General features: G+C 39.5%; 2 protein-coding genes across 2 annotated transcripts in view; both read right to left on the bottom strand.

Annotated features, from left to right (window-relative positions):
- The window catches only part of ATP13A4 (ATPase 13A4), a 144,018-nt gene that overhangs the window by 61,135 nt on the left and 57,079 nt on the right, over positions 1 to 25,804 (bottom strand). The window contains exons 3-7 of the mRNA XM_082839399.1: positions 14,807 to 14,953; positions 5,449 to 5,519; positions 5,278 to 5,358; positions 3,733 to 3,802; positions 2,099 to 2,233 (exon numbers count right to left, since the gene is read on the bottom strand). Of these exons, the coding sequence (XP_082695525.1) occupies positions 2,099 to 2,233; positions 3,733 to 3,802; positions 5,278 to 5,358; positions 5,449 to 5,519; positions 14,807 to 14,953 (504 nt within the window). The remainder of the gene's footprint in view (positions 1 to 2,098; positions 2,234 to 3,732; positions 3,803 to 5,277; positions 5,359 to 5,448; positions 5,520 to 14,806; positions 14,954 to 25,804) is intronic.
- Positions 17,538 to 18,190, bottom strand: LOC309961898 (developmental pluripotency-associated protein 3-like; the record flags this gene model as incomplete). The annotated part of the gene is made up of 1 exon (XM_082839400.1): positions 17,538 to 18,190. One exon carries the CDS (start codon positions 18,188 to 18,190, stop codon positions 17,696 to 17,698), a length of 495 nt encoding a protein of 164 aa, XP_082695526.1. The 3' UTR covers positions 17,538 to 17,695.

The raw sequence follows: 25,804 nt of genomic DNA, 5'->3' as shown, positions 1-25,804 counted from the left end.
TTTTAATAGCAAAAGACTAGAAACAGCCTAAATATCCATCAGTATAAGACTGGTTTTAAAATCATGGTACATTTCGAGAAAATATATTTGTGCAGATACAGAAAGATATTTAAGATACATTAGGTGAAAAATGCAAGTGCATAACAGTGTATATAATAGTATACTTCCATTTGTATAAAACAAATAAATGCATATGTGTTTAACAGTGCTAAAAGTATATAGAACATCTGGTCCCAGTGGATGCCTCTTAAAAGGAGACCCAGACACTGAAAGAACTAAGGTGGGAGGAGTATTTACTACTCATTTACACTATTTTGTTCTTGTGAACTTTTTTTATTATGTCCATATATTACTCCTTCTATTAAGAAAAAAGACTGGGGCTTCCTTGGTGGCGCAGTGGTTGAGAGTCCGCCTGCCAATGCAGGGGACGCGAGTTCGTGCCCCGGTCCGGGAAGATCCCACATGCCGTGGAGCGGCTGCACCCGTGAGCCATGGCTGCTGAGCCTGCGCGCCCGGAGCCTGTGCTCCACAACGGGAGAGGCCACAACAGTGAGAGGCCCGCATACCACAAAAATAAATAAATAAATAAATTAAAAAAAAAAAAAAAGACTAGCTAGCTTTAAAAAGTACTGTTTTTTAATTTTAAAACTATCTATGAGGGCTTCCCTGGTGGCGCAGTGGTTGGGAGTCTGCCTGCCGATGCAGGGGACACGGGTTCGTGCCCCGGTCTGGGAGGATCCCACATGCCGCGGAGCGGCTGGGCCCGTGAGCCATGGCCGCTGAGCCTGCACGTCCAGAGCCTGTGCTCTGCAACGGGAGAGACCACAACAGTGAGAGGCCCAAGTACCGCAAAAAAAAACAACTATCTATGAGCCTTAGGATTATAGTGGTGACCTTAGCAAGAGCAGTTAACAGTGCCAAATGCAACTGAGCTCTTTGAATGGAGTCATAAGAGAGGAAGCCAGCTGCATATAGATGAGAAATGAGAGGGAGATGAGTAAATGAAGAGAGATGCATAATGAGCTTGAGAAGTTCTGCTGTCAAAGGGAGAAAAGAGGTAGAATAGTAGCTGAAGCTTGAAGCATGGTCAAAAAGGGATTTTTTTCATTTGTTTCTGTTTTGTTTTGTTTTGTTTTTAAGTTGGGAGAAGCTTGAGCATGTTTAAATGCTGATGGGAAGGCTCTTAGGGAGAGGGAATGAGGAAAAGAGTCATTCACTGACCCCATAAGCATGCTGAGAAGGTGAAAAGGATGCTATCAAAAGCACAAGCAGAGGGCACCGTCTCCTCTGTAATGAGAGATCAGGTCAGGAGGGAGGTGGAGACAAAAGTCATCTGGCAGTAGGAGGGTGTGGAACTAAGCAAATTCCTATTTTATGATTTCTATCTTTGTGGGAAAAAAAAAAAGCAATGAGATAGATTATCAGCTGAATTAGAGGAAAAGTGGAATGTGGGCAGTTAGGCATCTCAGAAACTTGAAGGAAGATTTGGTTTGAGAACTTAATTCCAGAGAATGGGAGAGCACATTAACCAGAGACATATAGAAAGCTTGTGCAGATGAGGTCGGTATTCATGGATTTATAGCACAATCAACCAACGTGTACCGTGTGATTTTTTTCCTGGCAGCGCCTAGATCCCCTTGTGTAGGCATAAAGAAAGCCAAGAGTTGGACTGGGGTTTTGACAAATGATTACCAACCAAACATAAAGGACAAAGATATTAAACACTCCTTATTAAATATTAAAGACTCCTCCACCTTCACCCCTTTTCCACCATCTTCAAGACCCATCAGTAGTCTCTACACATATTTTTTCACTTATTCACAATTCATAAATATTTGCATTTTCTTCTCAATAATCAGCCTTAGTAAGCTAAAGAGAGGGAAAAAAATAACTTGAAAGGTTAGGGATTGGGATGGGAAGGAAAGGAAAGAACTAGAATTTGTTGAGCATCAGCTATTGTGCTAGATATTTACAAACGTGGTCTCATTTGTTATGGAGTGGGCAATGACTATTTTCCGATTATACGCTTTTCAAACAAAGTTTCAACAAAGTCACAACTCTTTCTTTCTCAGACCATACGACTGGTGGAAAAACTCACCTCTCTGAGATCATATACGGTCAAAGCGATGGAAATGATCGACATGATCACGATAGCAAAAGCATACTCCTTATAGTCTTCGCTAAACCACAGACAGACACTGAAGAGCTGAAATATGTAAAATGGATTTAAAACCTGTTGGCAGCATAAAAACAGGAAGACAAGGGAGATATTTAGGTTTTATACTTAGCTATTCATTGACTTGTTTGTTATCATAATCGTCTCCATGACAAATCGTCCCACCCAATATTCTTATTATATTTATGCAGCAATTACCATGTACCAGATACTGCACTAAGCAACTTTACCTGAATTTACTCATTTAATTCCCATAATTATCTTATTATCCAGAAGTTATTAGTTATCGCCATTGTAAAGATGAAGAAACTGGGCCTTATATCTTGAGAAACTTGCCCAAGGTCACAGAGCCACAACTGTTACAGACCAGGACTTGAACCCAGGCAATCTGGCCCCAGTGCCCTTACTTTTAATCACCACTGCACCTTATAATTTACAAAGTATTGTCTCATGTATCACCATGTTGACCATCACAACAGTTGTGTGAGGAGTAGATATTATCATGTCCAGTTCACATTGAGTGGCCTTCGGAACCTGACCTACTGGTCAGGTTTACAAAGTTAAAATGCTTTCTAGTTGTTCTTCTCTATGACACAACATTGCTATATCTGAAGCCATTAAAGTACTTTAGATTAATGTACGAGTTGAAGACTAAATTTTCTCATAAATAGAGAGCCAAGCTGAAAGGAATAATCTAGATAATTGAGCATCTAGAACACTAGGGGAGAAAGCAGAGATTAACTCCAACAGTTGTAATCCTGCCTGGGATAAAAACATTTTGTGCCCTTACTCAAATTCCCTCTAGTTGATTCCCATCTTTCTAAAATAGGAACGGTTATCTTTGCCTCTGGTTAGGGAACAAGCACACAGAAACTTTTCTTATCAGCTTCTTCTGCTCTGTTTCATGACTTAAAACTTGCTAGAAATATTGAGAAAGTAGCTGGAGTTTAGTAAGTCTTTTCTAAGTCAAGGAGGAGTGGAGGTACCATGCAGAAGAGGACCCAGAGTACAGCTGTAAGGTTGTAGTATCATAATAATCACGGTAAAATGAAAAATGAGCCCAGTGATAGAGTCAAACAGAAAAAATTCAATGTAGTAAATTATGGTCAAATCTTTCTTTCCCTCCCACACACACATTGAGATCAGTAGAACTAATAAGGCTGAACAGATGTTTCCTTCCTACAGTTTTGGATGCTAAGGCAATTGTATATGTTGCCCATAAGAAAGGGATTGAGTTGTTTAAGTTTTAATTATTATTTTAGTTTCACAAAGATGAGACGGGATAAAAAGTATAGGATTAAGAAAGAAAGAAAGGAAACCCTGTGTTCATCTAGTCATTAAAGGATAAACAGACACACGAACACCATATCTTATGCTGTAACAGGAAATGTGTGTGCAAAAATGGACCACAAGAAACAATAGAGATATGAATATGCTTTGCATTCTTTTAAAATAGCCCAAATTACAGTTACTATTAACAAGTAGCATTCTTGATCATTTGACTAAAATCTAACCTTTTTATTTTCTAGCCAGCATCAAGAGAAAATACTGATTACCTCCTTGATGAGCAGTTTCCAGATGGGTGTGATTTCAACATCGATAGTATTTGGCCCACATATTAACCTCCTATAGGAAGAGATCACAGCCTACTCAGTTACCCATTCAAAAAAAAGACTATTCCATGTTCACTTTCTCACTTGTGGGATCAACATAAGCCTCCCTTATTACACAACATCACCATCTTTCTCAAAATAACTGGAGAGGGGGAGGGTTTTCAAGTGCAAAACTAATAAGCATGATCATTTATTGAATTAAATATTTCCCTGATGGTAATTTGGGTATTTAATTTTAGTCATTTTTCCATTCCAGTAGTTTCAGGATTAGCACTCTCTCAACTCTGTCTCTCCCCACCTCTTGGCTCCATGGATGTGAGACGGAGGGCTCATTACAGGGGAACAGTTTTACTGATAAGGAATACTGGGCCTACTTTTCCTCCTCCTATTCAGTGCTGGGAAGCTGCAGAATTTGTTTTAATGTGAGTGAAAAGGTGTTGAACTCTCAAAAATAGCTCCACAGTTATAACGCCCTTTAATTGAAAACTCAGAGATGTGTTTCTTTGATTACACAGAGCAACGACACTCTATGAGTTATTTTGCTGTTGGGAATGCTAAACACTTTCTCTGTGCCTTCTACGTAGATGCTCAGACCAAAGAGCTTAACAGAATGTAAATACTACAGCAGTGCTTCTCAAACTTTAATGTTTATACAGACAGCCTTGTGGTCTTGCGAATGGGAAGGTTCTGATTCAATAAGGATGAGATGTGACCTGAGATTCTGCATTTCTAACAAGCACCCATGGTGATGGTGCACTCTGAGTCCATTCAAAGTACCACCAAAGCTCCACCCCAAAACGGGGTGGAGGGGAATGCAGTAATCATAGAAACTTAGAACTAGCAAGGTGTTTATAGAGTTCTCCTCCCCTTTTTAACAGTTAGGAAACTGAAGCCCATAAAGGAGAAGCCATTTGCTCAAAGCCACACAGTGAATTAGTGACAGACTCTTGGCAGTCAACCCAATGCCCTTCCCAAACCTTGCTCCTCTGCCCAGTAGCTTATTTAGAATTGTGGAGCTACAAGTCTTGCATGATATTCTTCTGCTGCTCTACAATTATTATTTAACTATGCTGTCATAGTATAACACATATTTCCTGATCACAGTCAAAACTGGTTCAACCTTATTATTATAGTAACCTTGAGGAACATTATGCAGAGTAGAAAGACAACTAAGCCTATAGTCAGAGATGTACTTCTTCCTCTATCACTTCCATCTATGTGACCTAGTTCAGGCCACTAAACCTCTCTGAGTCTCAGATGTCTCCTCTGTTATACTGAGATGATGAGGATGTCTGTTCTAACTTCCCCACAAGGTTGCTCTGTTGAAGTGAGATAATGCATACAAAACCATTTAATTTAATAACACTAAATAGAGCATTACAACATATTCTGACGTTGACCAGTTAAGAGAACCGTTTCCTGGGCTCTCTTTTTCACTAACTGGTGACAGTCGTTCTGAGCTGGTGTAGATAAAAGTATACGTGGTACCTAATCTCTTGTTCTTCTGTTGTTAGACCTGATCCAAACTTTACATGTATCTTGGCAGAACTGAGCCAGTCTTCCAAAGAGCTAAAATAATAACAATGAGAAAGACATACTGAGCAAAATAGTTTTGAAATAATATTTTTCTTTTCAGATGCAATTGCTCAAACAACTTACCCAATTTTCTGGAACTGTCCTTCTAAGTTGTTCCAAACATATCTTATTTTCTGCACTTCTATGCATCTCACCTGCAAAGGAAAAGTACTAAGAAATCTCCAGTTTAAGGATCAGCAAATACATAGTTCAGTGACTAAAGAAGCATTCGTGGAAGAAGCAAAGACAGAGCCCTAGTATACTCATTTAAGATTTATCCTTTCCTAACGAATCCTATCCTTGGCTACTACGCAAATGGCATTCTTTATTAGAAATCATCATTCAAGCAACGTGTATCATGGGCCTACTACACGGATAAGTATATAAGTAAAACTCACCCTCTGTGTTCCACTACTTGATAACCAAACAAGGGAAGAAAATAGGTTATGAAAGGGAAAACTATACCATACAGTCAAATTATGCATGTGTCAAAGAAATGAAAACATAATAAAGAAAAAACTATAGTATTGAAATGCCGTAGAAATACAGAGAGGGTAGATGACAGAAGGTATCATGGAGAAGAAGAATCTGAGCTGCATCCTTAAAGGATTGGAAGAATTTTGCTCAGGTGAGAAGGGAAGGTGGCATTTCCAAGAGATTATACACAATTTAGTTGTGAGGGAGGGGTAAGTGAAGGGAGCCTATTTGAGAGCAGAATGGAGAATGAGGCTGGAAGGATAAATAACGACCAGATGATGCATCCTTAAATGCTAGCGTGAGTATTTAGAACTTTTCTTTTGGAAGCAATGGATTTGCAAAGTAACCTATGGAAGAGACACCGAAGACACAGTCTAAAAGATTAGACTGGCAGCAGGTTCTAGAAGACAGTGAGATGGCTATTGCAAGAGAATGAACTCTACAACATCTGAGGGTGTTGGCAATGGAAAGAAAGGTTAATGCTTATGACGTAATGCCTTCTTGTTTTTGATTTCTTTAAGCAACTTTACATATAAATCTGAATTTCCATTAACAGGTGACCTAATTAAGTACAAAGAGAAATGGTAAGACTGTCATATTGTTATGGAGCAATGGTTATAACCTCATTTTGCCCATTGGAATCAACTGGGGAGTTTTAAAGAATACTGATGACTGGGTCCCACTCCCAGAGAGATTCTGATTTCCTTTGTCTGGGGTACAGCCTGGGCATAAATAGTTTTAAACTTCCTCAGGTGATTCTAATGTGCAGCCAAAGTTGAGAAACCGTGTCCAAGACTTCCTTCTATAGCTACTCTTATCATTGTGTCCTTGAGAAATTCAATGAAATTTCTCTGCACCTCAATTTTCCCATGAATAAATTAAGGCAATTGGCCAGATCATTTCTAAGTTCCACTGCAACTCCTCTGAATATGTTCTATACCTATAAGTATTATAGTCAGTATAAACATTAGATAAAATCTAAAACTTGGAAGAGCATATAGTTGGTACATAACAAGTGCTCAACACATTTTTTATTAAATAAATAAATGAGTGCTTTTCACAACCACATGTCAACTAGAAATAGAATTATTTTTCTTTTTTATAAATTGAAGTATAGTTAATTTACAATGTTGTGTTAATGTCTGCTGTACAGCAAATTGATTCAATTATACTGTATATACTTTCTTTTTAATATTCTTTTCCATTATGGTTTATCACAGGATATTGAATTTAGTTCCCTGTACTATACCGTAGGACCTTGTTGTTTATCCATTCTATATATGCTAGTTTGCATCTGTTAACCCCAAACTCTGACTCCATCCCTGACCCCTTGGCAACCACAATAGAAATAGAGTTTAAATCCCTAAGCTCCAAGACCTGGGTTACTTCAAATGACTTTTAACCTTGTCCAATAAATATATGTATGTAAACTTACTGTGGTAGTCATTTAATGATGTATGTAAATCAAATCATTATACTGTACATCTTAAACTTATACAGTGCTCAGTGCTGTGTGTCAATTATATCTCAATAAAACTAGAAGAAAGGGGCTTCCCTGGTGGCGCAGTGGTTGAGAGTCCGCCTGCCGATGCAGGGGACACGGGTTCGTGCCCCGGTCTGGGAGGATCCCATATGCCGCGGAGCGGCTGGGCCCGTGAGCCATGGCCGCTGAGCCTGCGCGTCCGGAGCCTGTGCTCCGCAACGGGAGAGGCCACAACAGTGAGAGGCCCGCGTACTGCAAAAAAAAAAAAAAAAAAACTAGAAGAAAAAAATATATGTGTATGTGTGCACACATTCATAGTTACCAAGTGAGCGTATTAAATACTGTATTTTTTATTTTACAGAATGGATTTACTTCAGTGTGTTGGCTTCAAAATAATATTAAAAGAAATCCTATCTTCCAATTGACTTTCAGTATAAAATTGGAGTGAATTGCCACTGGGAACAATTCTTCCTTCACAAGTTACAAGTTAAGGTGAGGAAACATGACCAGCTTGGGGTGTTAGCTGTCATGGCCCATCTTGGAGTCTCGAGTTTTTTGCCTCACATTTTCCTTTCCTTTCCAGTAGTCTCTACAATTTTACAAACAGAGCTAGACTGTGATCACAGCTACTGTTTACTGAGTACTTGGGGGGTGGGGTTCTTGTCTTTTTAATCATCCTGTGGTAGGACAGATATTATCTTCATTTCTACTTTGCCGCTTAAGTTCATTTTGATTAAGTAACTTGCCCAAGACCACATCTATTAAGAAACAGGGCTGGGACTTCCCTGCTGGTACAGTGGTTAAGAATCTGCCTTCCAATGCAGGGGACACAGGTTCGAGCCCTGGTCCAGAAAGATCCCGTGTGCCGTGGAGCAACTAAGCCCATGCCCCACTACTACTGAGCCTGTGTGCTGCAACTACTGAAGCCCACAAACCTACAGCCCGTGCTCCGCAACAAGAGAAGCCCCTGCAATAAGAAGCCCACTCATCAAAACAAAGAGTAGCCCCTGCTCACCGCAACTAGAGAAAGCACATGCGCAGCAACGAAAACCCAACACGGCCAAAAAATAAAATAAATTAATTTAAAAAAAAAAAGAAACAGGGCTGGAAATTGAACTTGAGCCCCTCTAGCCCCCAAGTCTAGTCTCTGAAGGATCTAATAGTCAAGCTAGTCTCAGAAGACGGTCTGAAAATCCCATAACTTCCAGTATTCAAATTGTATAAAGTGAGGGTTGCTTACTTTATTAATTCTGTAAGTTCAGAAATTCAAGTTAGAAAAAATGTAAAAGACAAATGATGGTAGAATGTGAGACCCCTGCTCAGTTAGAGAACCTAGATCAATAGGCTGTGAGAAAGTTATATAACATAATAGATACAAACAGCAGATGAAGGCAGCAATAATGAGGAATAAAGAGGTTACTGATAAGTTTTATGTCAGGCCAGAAAATGGAAAATCCCATTATCTCCTGACAATTTCTGAAGCTATTCTTCACAGAGTGAGAAGAATGACTCCATCATACGCCTTTTAAATATCTTTGAGATTCCCCAAGCAGGAAACACCTCTGCCTGGAGTTTCTCAGCTTCCCTCATCATGTCCAGAGGCTCTGAAAGCTGATAAGAAGATGTTAAGCATAATATTTGCAAAGGGTGAAGTTTATTTGCCCATTGCCTGGAACTTCAGACCAGGAAACAGTAATTAGGAAATCAGGGATCAGCTGTGGGGTGATTTTCATCTTTCTGCTCAGAACCAGAAATTGTTCCAATCCTCAGGCATCCCACTCTTCACTTCTGTTTAACAGGTTAAGCCATGGGTTTCACTTTTGCATGTAATCCTACAAAATAGCCCTTGGAGTCTCCTCTTAGCCTACATTTGCTGCAGTCTCCAAACTCCCCCTATGTGATCCTGAACGGTTATCATTTTGGTATTGTGTTATTGCTGTCATTGTCATCATTGTTGCTGTGGCTAAGCCTGTGACATATCTTCCAATTTTAATAAAAGTTTCAGTCCTTTATATGAATATAGCTCATTATCACTCACAAATCACCTTATTATTCTTCTTTTCATTTTAGTTTCATGACAGCCCTGAGAAACAGGCAGAGAAGGCATTACTACTCTTGTTTTATAAATAAGAAACTCAAGGCCCAGGGAGGCAGTAACCAACCAAACTCCCTATGCTGTATGCTGGTAAACAAAGATATCAAGTCTGGGTGCCAGAACTTTCCATTTCAAGACCTCTGCCCTTTCCTCACATTTTGTTTGTTTATTTGAACATTTCTCCATTTGTCTGTCCACTTATTTGTTTGATGCAATTAAAGATGGTGGAGGTCAATAATATTCTGAGGCCATGTCCATAGGCTGATTTGCGTTGTCTATCCTCAGGTGAATGCCGTCTAAAAAAATTAAGCAATCTGTTGGTTGGGTGCTTCATCTCTTTTGATTTTGTTTATTTTGGCAGTTAAGACAACTGGGTGATAACAATGGACAGAAAAGAAACTGCTCAGCAATTGACTTTTATTATTTTAAAAAGTTGACCTTGAGCTTCCCTGGTGGCACAGTGGTTGAGAGTCCGCCTGCCGATGCAGGGGACACGGGTTTGTGACCCGGTCCGGGAGGATCCCACATGCCATGGAGCAGCTAGGCCCATGAGCCATGGCCACTGAGCCTGCGCGTCTGGAGCCTGTGCTCCGCAACGGGAGAGGCCACAACAGTGAGAGGCCTGCGTACTGCCAAAAAAAAAATAATAATTGACCTTGAGCTCATAAAACCAATTTAAACAGTTGTCTACACATATATAGATTGAAGAGAAAGCAGTCTGTGTTATAAAATATGTTTTTAATATGAATGTTAACTAGTCATAATCCAAGTAATACTAATTTAATATGATGGGAAAGGAGTAAACCAAATACATTTGAATGATAATATCATTTTACAAACATAAACTACCTAGAACATTTGGGGGGGGGGTTACTTTTACCGTAAGACAAGCCCTGCTGCATAGATTATAATATAGGGCATGACGCTACTAACAGTTAATATGCACTGAGCATCTACTATATACCTGCCACCATACTGATTTTTGTATTTCTTAATTTACTGAATTTTATCAATTAATATTAGAGGTAGGCGATATCATCATTTTATACATGAGAAAATTGAGGCTCAGCCGAGTTTAGTAACTGACCCAAGGCTGCACAGTTTTGAGGGATGAAGCTGTGATCTGAATTGAGCTCTGTCTGGCTTCCAAAATCCATGTTCTTTATAATGTCCTATACCGTCAGTTAAATATTGTCACAGTGGAGGATCAATCGAAGAAGATATAACAATTATAAATATATATGCACCCAACATAGGAGCACCTCAATACATAATGAAAAGGTTAACAGCTATAAAAGAGGAAATTGATAGTAACACAAAAATAGTGGGGGACTTCAACACTTCACTTACACCAGTGGACAGATCATCCAGACAGAAAATTAATAAGGAAACAAAAGCTTTAAATGACACAATAGACCAGATAGATTTCATTGATATTTACAGGACATTCCATCCAAAAACAGCAGATTATACTTTCTTCTCAAGTGCACAAGGAACATTCTCCAGGATAGATCACACCTTAAGTCACAAATCAAGCCTCGGTAAATTTAAGAAAATTGAAATTATATCAAGCATTTTTTCTGACCACAATGCTAAGAGATTAGAAATAAATTACAGGGAAAAAAATGTAAAAAACACAAATACATGGAGGTTAAAAAATATGTTACTAAACAACCAAGAGAACACTGAAGAAATCAAACAATACCTAGAGACAAATGACAACGAAAACATGACAAACCAAAACCTATGCAATGGAGCAAAAGCAGTTCTAAGAGGGAAGTTTATAGCAATACAATCTTACCTCAAGAAACAAGAAAAATCTCAAACAAACATCCTAAAGTCACACCTAAAGGAACTAGAGAAAGAAGAACAAACAAAACCCAAAGTTAGTAGAAGGAAAGAAATAGTAAACATGAGAGTAGAAATAAATGAAATAAAAACAAGAAAACAAGAGCAAAGATCATTAAAACTAAAGCTGGTTCTTTGAGAAGATAAACAAAATTGATAAACCTTTATCCAGATGCATCAAGAAAAAGAGGGAGAGGACTCAAATCAGTAAAATTAAAAATGAAAAAGGAGAAGTTACAACAGACACCGCAGAAATACAAAGCATCCTAAGAGACTACTACAAGCAACTTTATGCCAATAAAATGGACAACCTGGAAGAAATGGACAAATTCTTAGAAAGGTATAAGCTTCCAAGACTGAACCTAGAAGAAATAGAAAATATGAACAGACCAATCACAAGTAATGAAATTGAAACTGTGATTAAAAATCTTCCACCAAACAAAAGCCCAGGACCAGATGGCTCCACAGTTGAATTCTATCAAACATTTAGAGAAGAGCTAAAACCCATCCTTCTCAAAACTCTTGCAAAAAATTGCAGAGGAAGGAACACTCCCAAACTCATTCTATGAGGCCACCATCACCCTGATACCAAAACAGACAAAGATACTACAAAAAAAGAAAATTACAGACCAATATCACTGATGAATATAGATACAAAAATCCTCAACAAAATACTAGCAATCAGAATCCAACAACACATTAAAAGGATCATACAACATGATCAAGTGGGATTTACCCCAGGGATGCAAGGATTCTTCAATATATGCAAATCAATCAATGTGATACACCATATTAACAAATTGAAGAATAAAAACCATATGATCATCTCAATAGATGCAGAAAAAGCTTTTGACAAAATTCAACACCCATTTATGATAAAAACTCTCCAGAAAGTAGTCATAGAGGGAACCAGCCTCAACATAATAAAGGCCATATACAACAAACCCACAGCAAACGTCATTCTCAGTGGTGAAAAACTGAAAGCATTTCCTCTAAGATCAGGAACAAGACAAGGATGTCCATTCTCACCACTCATATTCACATAGTTTTGGAAGTCCTAGCCGTGGCAATCAGAGAAGAAAAAGAAATAAAAGGAATACATATGGAAAAGAAGAAGTAAAACTGTCACTGTTCGCAGATGACATGATACTATACATAGATAATCCTAAAGATGTCACCAGAAAACTACTAGAGCTAATCAATGAATTTGGTAAAGTTGCAGGATACAAAGTTAATGCACAGAAATCCCTTGCATTTCTATACGCTAACAACGAATGATAAGAAAGAGAAATTAAGGAAATAATCCCATTCACCACTGCAACAAAAAGAATAAAATACCTGGGAATAAACCTACCTAAGGAGGTAAAAGACCTGTACTCAGAAAACTATAAGACAATGATGAAAGAAATCAAAGATGACAGAAACAGATGGAGAGATATACCATGTTCTCAGATTGGAAGAATCAATACTGTGAAAATGACTATACTACCCAAAGCAATCTACAGATTCTATGCAATCCCTATCAAATTACCAATGGTATTTTTTACAGAACTAGAACAAAATATCTTAAAATTTATATGGAGACACAAAAGACCCCGAATAGCCAAAGCAATCTTAAGGGAAAAAAACAGAGCTGGAGGAATCAGACTCCCTGACTTCAGACTATACTCCAAAGCTACAGTGAGCAAGACAATATGGTACTGGCACAAAAACAGAAATATAGATCAATGGAACAGGACAGAAAGCCCAGAGATAAACCCACGTATATATGGTCAACTAATCTATGATAAAGGAGTCAAGGATATACAATAGAGAAAAGACATTCTCTTCAATAAGTGGTGCTGGGAAAACTGGACCGTTACATGTAAAAGAATGAAATTAGAACACTCCCTAACATCATACACAAAAATAAACTGAAAATGGATTGAAGACCTAAATGTAAGGCCAGGCACTATAAAACTCTTACAGGAAAACATAAGAAGAACACTCTTTGACATAAATCACAGCAAGATCTTTTTTTTTTTTTTTTTTTTTTTTTTTGTGGTACATGGGCCTCTCACTGTTGTGGCCTCTCCCATTGGGGAGCACAGGCTCCAGATGTGCAGGTTCAGTGGCCATGGCTCACGGGCCCAGCCACTCCGCAGCATGTGGGATCTTCCCGGACCGGGGCACGAACCTATGTCCCCCGCATCGGCAGGCGGACTCAACCACTGTGCCACCAGGGAAGCCCAGCAAGATCTTTTTTGACCCCCCTCCTAGAGTAATGGAAACAAAAACAAAAATAAACAAATTGGACCTAATGAAATTTAAAAGGTTTTGCACAACAAAGGAAACTGTAAACAAGACAAAAAGACAACCCTCAGACAGGGAGAAAATATTTGCAAATGAATCAATGGACAAAGGATTAATCTCCAAAATATATAAACAGTTCATGCAGCTCAATATTAAAAAAACAAACAACCCAATCAAAAAATGGGCAGAAGATCTAAACAGACATCTCTCCAAAGAAGACATACAGATGGCCAAGAGGCACATGAAAAGATGCTCAACATCACTAATTATGAGAGAAATGCAAATCAAAACTACAATGAGGAATCACCTCACAGCAGTTAGAATGGGCATCATCAGAAAATCTACAAACAACAAACGCTGCAGAGGCTGTAGAGAAAAGGGAACCCTCTTGCACTGTTGGTGGAAATGTAAATTGATACAGCTACTATGGAGAACAGTATGGAGGTTCCTTAAAAAACTAAAAGTAAAATTACCATATGACCCAGCAATCCCACTACTGGGCATATACCCAGAGAAAGCCATAATTCAAAAAGTCACATGCACCCCAATGTTTATTGCAGCACTATTTACAATAGCCAGGTCATGGAAGCAACCTAAATGCCCATCGACAGAATGGATAAAGATGTGGTACATATATACAGTGGAATATTACTCAGGCCTAAAAAGGAATGAAATTGGGTCGTTTGTAGAGATGTGGATGGATCTAGAGACTGTCATACAGAATGAAGTAAGTCAGAAAGAGAAAAACAAATACTGTATATTAACTCATATATGTGGAATCTAGAAAAATGGTACAGATGAACCAGTTTGCAAGGCAGAAATAGAGACACAGATGTAGAGAACAAATGTATGGACACCAAGGGGGGAAAGTTGTGGGGGGGGGATGAATTGGGAGATTGGGATTGACATATATACACTAATATGTATAAAATAGATAACTAATAAGAACCTGCTATATAAAAAGTAAATAAATAAAATAAAATTCCAATTTAAAAAAGAGCTTACAAGTAGAAAAAAAGAAGATTGGCACAGTGGAGGATCTGAATTTAATATTTTTGTATTGAAGTATAGTAGCTGTACAATATTATATAATTACAGGTATACAATATAGTGATTCACAATTTTTAAATGTTATATTCTATTTATTGTTATTCTAAAGTTTTTGCTATATATAAATTTAATCTTGCACTTGGAGGGAAAAATGATTAAATTTCTTTAGCACCTGCAGGAGCCATAAGTGTACTTACCTTTAGGTCTGGCTTTCTTATGGCTCTATTTATGATATATTCCTCATCTGTGATGAGAGGGTGATCAGGAATGAGCCGAAATGCACTGTTCAATGCTGACAGGCAGATCCACACTACCTTTTTCCAAGAGTAAGTTTGGAATTCATCCTGAGGAAATAAACACCAAAACCCCGTGAAGTTAAGAGAGGTCATCAGTCTAGAATTCAACCTGAAAAACATTATTTGAATATAATTCTGTATGTTTACAGAGTTAAACATTCTTGACAGGGTCCTATGCCTTTGAAATCTGGTAGATCTAGAGCCTTGAGGGGAAAAGTCTTGCCATCACTTACTGAGGAATCAGGATGTGAACACTGGCACACACAACAACGCTCAAGAGTCATGAGGCAGATGCTCAGGTAAGAGCTAGTTTTCCCTATTACCCTCCAACCATGGGGCTACGGCCAGATACAAATTTCACAGGGGAAAAAAAAAAACAGGCAAGCATTCCAAAGTGTTTCTGTATGTCTCAAGGTTTAGGAGGCCAGGTCAACAGAACCATTCCCATGTTTTGAGGCTTAACAATTCCACCTCTTCCAGAACAACCTCTTTAACACGTTCTTGGGTTGGGGGGGTGTGGTTTGGGGGACTGTCACTATACTAATTCTAAAAGATTTTCACTGTCCTTCTCTTGTGCTCCCAATTACCCTCTGCCTTGCATTCTCTTAGTTCTTCTAGACTATCTTGAAGGTAAGGACCATGTTTTACCGTCCCTTATATCCCATCCACGTGGGGAATTTTGATCTGCTCAATGAAAGTTTGATGAAAGGATGGGAAAAATACTGAAAATATGAACTGAGCATGCCCAAGGATAATTGTCAAGATGTTAGCACAGGTAGCATTGAGGAAGGTATCTTCATGCGTGACCCTAATTGAAGCTGCTTCCCTTTGCAGTTCACTGATGACTCCAACACAGAATAAAACTAGAGGGAGCAGTGCAGGATTGAGTAACAGGTACCACAATGGTCCCTTAGAGACTGATGTGATAATAGTTTACTATCTGAATGGGTAAATGCCACACATAACTTCCACTTGGATGTCTGGTAAACCTTGGGAGCTAGGAAGAATGGCCAGGGAAGTCAAGCCTGGGAAACAATTTGATGCGTGGGAATGTAGGTCAGAACAAGGGATTGTCTCCACCACACCCACTTTTGCCATGAAGAGTGTCTGAGCTGACTCTGCAAAAGGCAGGGAGAAGGGTTAGTAGTTGTTGTAGCTAATCTCTTACATTGATTTTCCTCAGGAGAGGCCCACCTCCATGCCTTTGCTCCTGCTGCTTCCTCAGCCTGGAATGCGCATCCTTCTCTCCTCTCTTTAAGTCTTCATGGGGCTAGATCTTTTTTTTTTTAATAAATTTAACACGATTACAACAAATAAGTTTTTTCACTAGTCAATGATTTTCAAATGCATACAGCAGTCAAGACGGCCTTGCCTCTAGGAACAGCTTGCAAGTTTAACAAAACCTCAAGACCACCCACATTCACCCATGCTGTAGACCATGATGGTTTCAGTAGTTCTAAGTAGGACAACCTCTGAAGACCTACTTTGATGGGTATTAATATTTAATATCCCTTTTTAACATCACTGTTGAACTTCTTTGCCATTTGTTTGCACAGTCGTCCAGGTTTGGGCTATTTCTGCTTCATTCTGAATACTACCAGGTCTCTAGTTGCTTTGCAACTGGATCTTCTTTTTTTTGGTGACACCACACAGCTTGTGGGATCTTAGTTCCCCAATCAGGGATCAAACCCAGGCCCTGGGCAGTGAAAGAGCAGGAGTCCTAACCACTGGACCGCCAAGGAAGTCCCATGTACCCAATTCTTTAATATATTTTTAAAGTGAACAAAAGATAGTTGGACGGCAGAAGATGAGTTTTATGTATCTCTTTTAACCCACAAAGAAATCCAGGTCTGTGTACACTTAGGTTATGAAAGAAAATAACTGAACTAAAACACCATTGGGGCTGCATCTTCCCTTAGTATTATATACCACTATCATTCTTTCAATTCCCTCCAACCAAGATCAACTGATAACTTCTTCCAAGAGGTTAATATGTGCAAATGTCTGTGCCCTTGTTTTCTAACCTTACCCAAATGTATAAACTTCCTTCCCAACAGGACAATATCACAAAATATTAGAATGCTGGATATTTACACCCTGGGAATATGATGGGGATAAGTATTATTCAGTTAATATATAGCCAGCAAAAACAAGTCTAGGGCTTCCCTGGTGGCGCAGTGGTTGAGAGTCTGCCTGCCAATGCAGGGGACACGGGTTCATGCCCTGGTCTGGAAAGATCCCACATGCTGCAGAGTGGCTGGGCTCATGAGCCATGACCGCTGAGCCTGCGCGTCCAGAGCCTGTGCTCTGCAACGGGAGAGGCCACAGCAGTGAGAGGCCCGTGTACCATAGGAAAAAAAAAAGAAAAAAACAAGTCTAAAATAACAAGAATTTTTTTAAAGGTGCTCAAATAAGTCTCAAATTTTAATAAGATCCCCTATAAACACATTTATTTGCTACTGAAAATTGAAACAGCACGTCAAAAATTTTTATTACAATTCAACACGCTGTTCTAACAATGCTGTGGGCAAGCCACCCAACGTTTTCTTCACTTTCCTTCCACACAAGTTAATTTGTTTCACAAAGTGGAACTAAAATATATTCAAGTCATTCAAATGCAAGCTACATAGATTCCTTATAAGTACTGTATTAAGGTAGTAAAGAGATGCAAGAAAAATGGACATCACGGAACTTGTAATATAGGTTATCAAAATATTGGTGCACAATCTTTCCCAAGCTTCATAATGATCCTAAAATTACCAGGAGTAAAAAATAGTACAAGAATAAGGTTTATGGCTCCTTCGACTCCATGTCATAATTACTGTAACACTTATTGTTGTAATAATTCTCATAATTATCCTCAGAAGGATCTCTATGAAACCAGCAAAAACGACAGCTACTTCTAAACCTTTGCCCTCTTGACTGAGTCTCAACATCATTCTGCCATGGTTCTCTTTGAGAGTCAGAAAGAGGAACTCCTTTGCTGTAGCGTTTTTTAACAGATTGAATCAGACGTTCTATCTTCTCTCTCCGATCAGTTAACACGGTCCTCACCCCTCTCCTATAGGGTATGGTTTCACCAAGTAACCGCCCAGTTGGTTGATGTAGACATTCTGGTAGAATGAATGACAATTTGATACTAGGGTTGGGCGTCAGGTTACTGAGGTTCTTTATTAACACTTCAGACATAGGTTGAGAGGCAACTGGAATTGCCTGGGAATTTTCATCGATGGATGTTTGAGGAGACTCCAGGGTCCAGGTTGGGTTAACCTCAGATGAATCCATTGGGAGTCTTCTCACAGCTTGAAGCTCCTCCTAGACCTTTGGGTTCCAGTGGCAGGTGATGCTTTAGACTCAGATTGCTACAAAGTAGCCTGGAAGAACTATAGAGCTAAGAAAGAGGGAGAATAATCCAAGCTGACACGCCGTGGAAATCCAACCTCATGGGGCTAGATCTTAACCATCCTTCAGGGTCTGGCTCAAAGTTCATGTCATGGGAACCTCCTTAATTTCTCTGGGTGATCTGTCCTCTAAACCATCAGGGTATTTGAGATTCTCACCACATTCTACCTCATGGCATTGCCCTTTGCCCCCTCACCTTATCACTCCTCTTGGACTGTGGGTAGGGATCATGTTTGTTGGATGTCTGTGCTCCAGCCAGGCCTGGCACAGATTCTGAGAGAGAGAGAGGGAGTGGGAGAGAGCAGTGAGAAAAGGGAGAGAAGAGGGAAAAGCAAAGCAAAGGAAGTAGGGAGGGGAGGGAAAAGGAGAGGAAAGGAGGGAAAGTGAAGGAGGTTATGGAAAGAAAAGAAAAAGAGAGGAAAAGAGGGGTGGGAGAGCGAGGAGGGGAGGGGAAAAAAACCTTCGTAGAAATTTGGAAGTTAATTTTAAAAACCAGTAAAATTGGCTATTACCGCATTTTTTGAAAAGATGACTAAATTAAATCAAATCAAATTTGTATGGAGTTACCTTCAAAGCCTAAGAATGACCAAAGATGGCTACATTTCCAATGACTAAGCCACTGAACTTGTGGACATGTTCTAGATACTGTGGAATGTGCCAACAACTCCCTAGAACACACCTTGACATAGCTCAGCATTATACAGCTTTGCCTTTGACCACATCAAAAGATCATGTGGTCTCTGTTCTGAGAACAATTTTGAGTTTCTAATAATAACATTAATAAAAACAATATTTGTTTAGCACTTACTATGTTCTAGGCACATAATGCCACATGTGTGTTCTTTCATTTAAAGTTTAAAAACCCTACGAGATAGTTACTGTTCATTACCAACCCCATTCTACAAGTGAGGAAACTAAGTCGCGGTTGGTAAACATTAGAGCAGGGGTTTGACACCCCCATCCCCCAGCCCTTCCAGAGTCCCATCTTACCCTCTGCTCTATTCTACATTCATTGTTCAACAATACAATTTGACTGGACTGACACTTTTATATCCAGCCTGAACTAGGATTGCCAAAGAACAAAGTTTCAATGAAAAACTTCATAAGAAAACACATAATTTGTAGGTAAATAGGAACACAATTATAAAAATGGCATCAGGACCAGAGACCTCAGGCCACCAAGAGAGAACAATAAGGAAGATAAGCTCCTCTTGGTCCTCTTAAATGAAGCAAAATAATACTAACTACTAATTTTCAAATGATCGCTTTGCAGTTTATAAACACTTTTTGTGTCAGTTTTCCTATTTTAGGCTCACAATTCTCCAAAGGCAAAACTATGGTATCCATTTTGCAGATGAGAAACTCTTCATCAACAAGGCTTAGAATTGCCCAAGCCAGTCTGGTATGGGGAGCAGGAGGGAACAGAGACCTGAGGTCAGGTTTTCCCACGCTATACCTTGGCTCCTTCCTCTTTGTTTCAACAGGTCGTCCCCACGGTGTTTGTGACTCATGTATAAAAATCACCTTGAGGGACTTCCCTGGTGGTCCAGTGGTAAAGAATCTGCCTTCCAATACAGGGGACACGGGTTCAATCCCTGGTTGGGGAACTAAGATCCCGCATGCCACGGGGCAACTAAGCCCACGCCACAAATACTGAGCTTGCACACCTCAACGAGAGAGCCACATGCTGCAAAACTACAGAGCCCACGTGCCCTGGAGCGCACGAGCCACAACTAGAGAGAGAAAACCCGCATGCCACAACTAGAGAGAAGCCTGTGCTCTGCAGCAAAGAGCCGCACACTGCAAGGAAAGATGCTGCATGCCTCAACGAAGGTCCTGCATGCTGCAACTAACACACAGCACAGCCAAAAATAAAATAAAATAAATAAATAAATAAAATGTTAATAAATAGATAAATATCACCTTGAATTCTACACTCTGTAACAAATAGCGTCCAGTTGCTCAGAATTTCTGATCTCTTAGCAACAGAAAATCTGATTCCCCAAATCAAGCTGTCACCCTTTAGCCCAGTATGAAAGCAAACAGACCTCTAGACTGTAATCTCTAAAAAGGGAAAAGCAAATTGGACCACTGAAACTCCCCAGCTCCCACAGGCCAGTGTTAATCCAATGCACCAACTGCATGCTTTAGTCTAGGTGAGCATTAAAGGCTGGAATTCATCTTATCACAGTCTGTAGCATCGCTAAATTGAAGGTGCTTGGATATATTTGCCTCTAAGCTCCATTCCTGTCATCACTTTTACCTCTGGGGTCTTTTAACTCGTAATTCTGTATAATGTAAAGTAGAAATCTATAGGTTAAATAAATATGCCACAGTGAGACATTTTTCTTAGAATAAGGTAGTATCACTGGCTTTTCTCTTGTTTACTACTCTGTTAACGACTCTGTAAAACCATGCATATTTTAATAACTATAAATGAAAAGTAACCTTTAAAAATTATATAATTAAAAATTTTTTTAATTAAAAAGAAGAAATTCATCCAACTTTTTAAGGGGGAAAAGAAGGCAAAGAGAGGGAAGGAGGGACTTCCCTGGTGGGGCAATGGTTAAGAATACGCCTGCCAATACAGGGGACGTGGGTTTGATCCCTGGTCTGGGAAGATCCCACATTAGTTGCCGTGGAGCAACTAAGCCTGTAAGCCACAACTACTGAGCCCATGTGCCACAACTACTGAAGCCCACGTGCCTAGACCCTGTACTCTGCAACAAGAGAAGCCACCGCAATGAGAAGCCTGCGTGCAGCAGCGAAGACCCAATGCAGTCAAAAATAAATAAATAAACCAATAAATAAATTTTTTAAAAAAAAGAAAGAGAGGGAAAATGTGTCACTGTGAAGTGGTCACTGTGGGTGACCTCATCAACTTCTCTCCATTTGCAGCTTGGTGTTGTCCAGTATGGAAAGAACATGGGCTCCTTTGTGAGTTCAAATCTCAGCTCCAAACCAAATTGAAAAATCACTGCAACTCTCTGAACCTAATTTTCTTTATCCAGGAAGTGGGGATGATGCTACACATTTCATGGATGCTTGAAGAATTAAATGCATAATGTGCGTGACCTGGTCCGAGGTCTGGCCCATAGCTGGGTGTGACAAATATTGGTTGGGTGTAGCTCTGTACCTCATTTCCACAGTATGTTTCTCCTGAGATTTTTCTATAACTAGGAACTTCTTTTCTCTTTAAGGAAACTTTAGAATCTCTAGGAGTCTATTTTTCCTTTCTGGGAAAGAAGTATATTTACCTAGAAACAGCTATTTCCACTTCAGTCTGTTTCCCAGCTCTCTCAAGCAGTTAATGATCTATAAAATACTTAAATGCACCAGAAGACCTACCATGTTAAATAACTGCTTTGTCATGCAGATAGTCCAAATTGTTTGCCTGGCAAATCTAGACATTTTAACACCTCAAGTCTCCTCTTTACCTCCTCTTTACCAAGAGAATTAACCAGACCAGTCCTTGAACTCTAAAAGAGTAGGATTTAAAATAACTCAAGAGTGGATTTCAAAGAATGGAATGTATACAGAAGACTTAGGTTTGACCTGGACAGAAAAATAAAGAAGCAAACCTGGGCATTTTTTATTTCCTGTGGACTTGGACTTTCTGAACCTGAAAATGCCAGACTAACTCTTATATTGAATGAAGTGAGTGACCTTGCTTATCTTCTTCCAACCTTGCTATAAGCGCCTCATCTCTTGAAATTTAAAAGCAGTGTAGTGGTCACTTCAAGTTGAGGCCAATTCTATGACTTATCCTCTACCCCTTTTTATCCTTTTTGCCACACTACCAGCAGGATCTTAGTTCCCTGTAGAAATCAAACCCGTGCCTCCTTCAGTGGAAGCAAGGAGTCTTAACCACTGGACCTCCAGGGAAGTCACTGACTCTTATGTAGGAATTTATTCCACAACATGTAGTACTTCTGAGCTTGCCTTAAAAAGAAAATGTAACCCATTGTGAAGTTCCAAAGAGGTATTAGGAAATCAGTATTTTCCTAATACTGATTAGGAAAAAGAAAAAAGAAATTTCTTTTTTGGGTGATGGATACATTGTGGATGGATACATTGTCTTGGATCTGAGTAAGGTACCTGCAAGAGTCGAGCTCTATTGTCTCCTTAGTGGTCCCAGAATTTGGTTGGAAGTCCTCTGTACTGAAACCTCCCACCTTGGTAGGAGACAGGGTGTCCTCTGTTACCAGCTACTGTCCTCCAGGATCTCACTCCCCATATTCTCTGTTTTGTTCAAGTGGCCTTCAGGATTTCACTTCCTCTTTTGTTTGGGCTGCCAGCTTCTGTTCTTGGGATTTTATTTTCCTTTTTCTTCCTGGTAAATAATTACTTTTGGAATATGAGTTCACTCTCTAAGGGCAGCCTCTTTCTTCATTAAACTTCTCCTGGTTTTATGTATAAGAACTATGGGCCTGGGCTTCCCTGGTGGCGCAGTGGTTGAGAGTCCGCCTGCCGACGCAGGGGACACGGGTTCGTGCCCTGGTCTGGGAAGATCCCACATGCCACGGAGCGGCTGGGCCCTTGAGCCATGGCCGCTGAGCCTGCATGTCCGGAGGTTGTGCTCCGCAACGGGAGAGGCCACAACAGTGAGAGGCCTGCGTACAGCAAAAAAAAAGAAAAACAAAAAAAAGAACTATGGGCCTTAGTCCTGCAAGTATTTGTCTTGCTGGACTACAATTACCTGGGATGATTTACAGTAAAATTGGCCAACATGGGGCTCCTTTGAAACTCCTAAATTAGTTTGGGCAGTCAATTAAGAAAAGGATGTAAGGCAAGAATAGAAGCATATCTCAACTGGTATTTTTGAGGACTCAGAAAAACATAACAATGAATCCACTATTGCTTCCCTCAGAGAAACTAACTCACAATTATCTCAAAGGATTCAGAACTGGAAATTCCTCTGAGGCTTCTGAGAGTTCTCGCCCTCTCTGTCTCTCTGTCTCTTTTACTCTTACACCCTCTCACTCTCTCTCTCTCTCCCTCTGCTGCTTCCTTCTCCTCTGAATGTCCTCCTCCTTGCTATCCATCTCTTTCTGAGCTTTCTTTTTATAACAGCAAGATTGATCCCCACAGAAGGCAACAACAATTCCAGGGGCCTGATGAAAATGTCTATGATTATTATGACCATTCTGAAAAAAAATTTTTTGAAAAAAATTCTGACCCTAAGGGGACAAAAGTCCTTCTAGGAGGAGCTTGCATTTCTCTCCCTCTACCTTTGAAATATAAATGTTTTACCTCATCTTCTCAGGGAACCCTTATCTAGACCATCTCCAATTCCTAAGACTGAAAAAAAAAAAAAAAAAAGAAGAGGCCTTTTAATTCAAATTGCTAGAAGGACTCTCTTGCCCAAATAACCTCCTTAAAATTACTTGTCAAGGGCAAATGCAAAGCTGATATCTTCTCCACACATAATAAAAGGCTTTAGCCATCTGAGCTAGCAGATGTAATTCATTCCAACTGTTATTTATAAACTAGTGAGTTTTTGTGTTTTTTTTGCGGTAGCGGGCCTCTCACTGCTGTGGCCTCTCCCGTTGCGGAGCACAGGCTCCGGACGCGCAGGCTCAGCGGCCACGGCTCACGGGCTTAGCCGCTCCGCGGCATGTGGGATCTTCCCGCACCGGGGCACGAGCCCGTGTCCCCTGCATCGGAAGGCGGACTCTCAACCACTGCGCCACCACGGAAGCCCGTGAGTTTTTTTATTGTACCTGATTCATGACTAAAGCTTTAAAACTAAATCTATGAGACTCTGTGCCTATCTGGATGTATGTATGTCCATGTATGTACCTTACAGATGTAGTATGCTTCTACTTTTGAATGGTATTGTCAAAATTAATTTGTAAAAGAGCTCTATTTAATTGCCTTAAAAAAATTAAGCTCTTAAATAAAATAAATTCTCAGAAATATAGTAGTAACCCAAATGAATTTCAGGTTCAAGAGAGCTGGGAAATATTCAGTATTAAAGTTAAAGTTCATTGATTTAATTAATGCAGACATGCCTTTAGTCATCAACATTAAGTATAATACTTTTATTGTACCTAGGTTTACTAAAAGTCAAATAAGTTTGTTATCTCTGTTACAAAATTTGTCAGCAATAAAAATAATTCAGTATGATATTTTCATACATACATTAAATAAATGTAAATGAGTAAGCGTTTTTAGGTAAACTCTTTAAGAATAGTTATGTTTTATGATGTGTCTATCTCAAAATAGTTCCCCCAAACCTTTTTGGAAACTTTATAAAGTTTTGCTAGATTAAGTTAAATGATGGAAATTTATTAAATATCTAAATCATTTCCAAACAAAATAAGGTACTGAGGGCTTCCCTGGTGGCGCAGTGGTTGAGAGTCCGCCTGCCGATGCAGGGGACACGGGTTTGAGCCCCGGTCTGGGAGGATTCCACGTGCCGTGGAGCGGCTGGGCCCGTGAGCCATGGCCGCTGAGCCTGCGCGTCCGGAGCCTGTGCTCTGCAACGGGAGAGGCCACAACAGTGAGAGGCCCGCGTACCACAAAAAAAAAAAAAAAAAAAAATAAGGTACTGAAACATTAATTACTGAATATAGGCTTCCTTTTACAGAGAAACATAAGATATTTGGGACTATTAGCAAATATTTTTGGTGCCACACTGAAATATTTTCTATAAGAAAGTACAAGTTTTTAAAAATTATAAAAAGTAATTATAAGTTTGCCAATCTACAGAATACTACTGGAAAAGACAGTTTATAATTGCTTATTTCTTAGTTTTTACTAAAAATTAAGGTTTCTAAAGCTTAAAAATTCTAATTAATATACGTAATTTAAACTATTAACATTAATAAGGAATACATTTTCATATTCAAGGAAAAAGAATTTTAAAGGTACAGAAAACTGAAATACATTTTGTTAAGGGAAAAGAAAGTAATTTTGTCCTAAAGCTGGTTAGTTCTAAATGAGAAAGAAAAAAAGGGGGAAATTAAAACAGACATAGAAAGCTGTAGAAAATTTGTGGGAAAAAAGAGTCTTTAGGGGCTTCCCTGGTGGCGCAGTGGTTGAGAGTCCGCCTGCCGATGCAGGGGACACGGTTTCATGCCCCCCGTCCGGGAAGATCCCACATGCTGCGGAGCGGCTGGGCCCGTGAGCCATGGCCGCTAAGCCTGTGCATCTGGATCCTGTGCTCCGCAAGGGGAGAGGCCGCAGCAGTGAGAGGCCCGCGTACCGCAAAAAAGAAAAAAAAAAAAAAGTCTTTAGAGAGGAATTTTATGTGCCATCAGGACTGGCTAAGGTTAGAATGAATAAATTTCAAAATCAAAAGTAAGCTGGTACAAAATTTGGTTTTCTGTTAAAAGGACAAAGTGTTTTGAGATTAATGGTCTGGTCTTAATGAGAAATTGTAAACAAAGATTTCTTTACCTTAATGTAATCTGTCTAGAAAAACAAAGATTCTATACTTTGTAGCTAAGACGATTTACAACTATATAACATTTATATTTACCTATGAAGTAT

Source organism: Leucopleurus acutus (assembly GCF_964270905.1).
Source record: "Leucopleurus acutus genome assembly, chromosome: 5".
NCBI classification, from domain to species: domain Eukaryota; kingdom Metazoa; phylum Chordata; class Mammalia; order Artiodactyla; family Delphinidae; genus Leucopleurus; species Leucopleurus acutus.
This window is presented reverse-complemented; position numbering and strand designations above follow the sequence as displayed.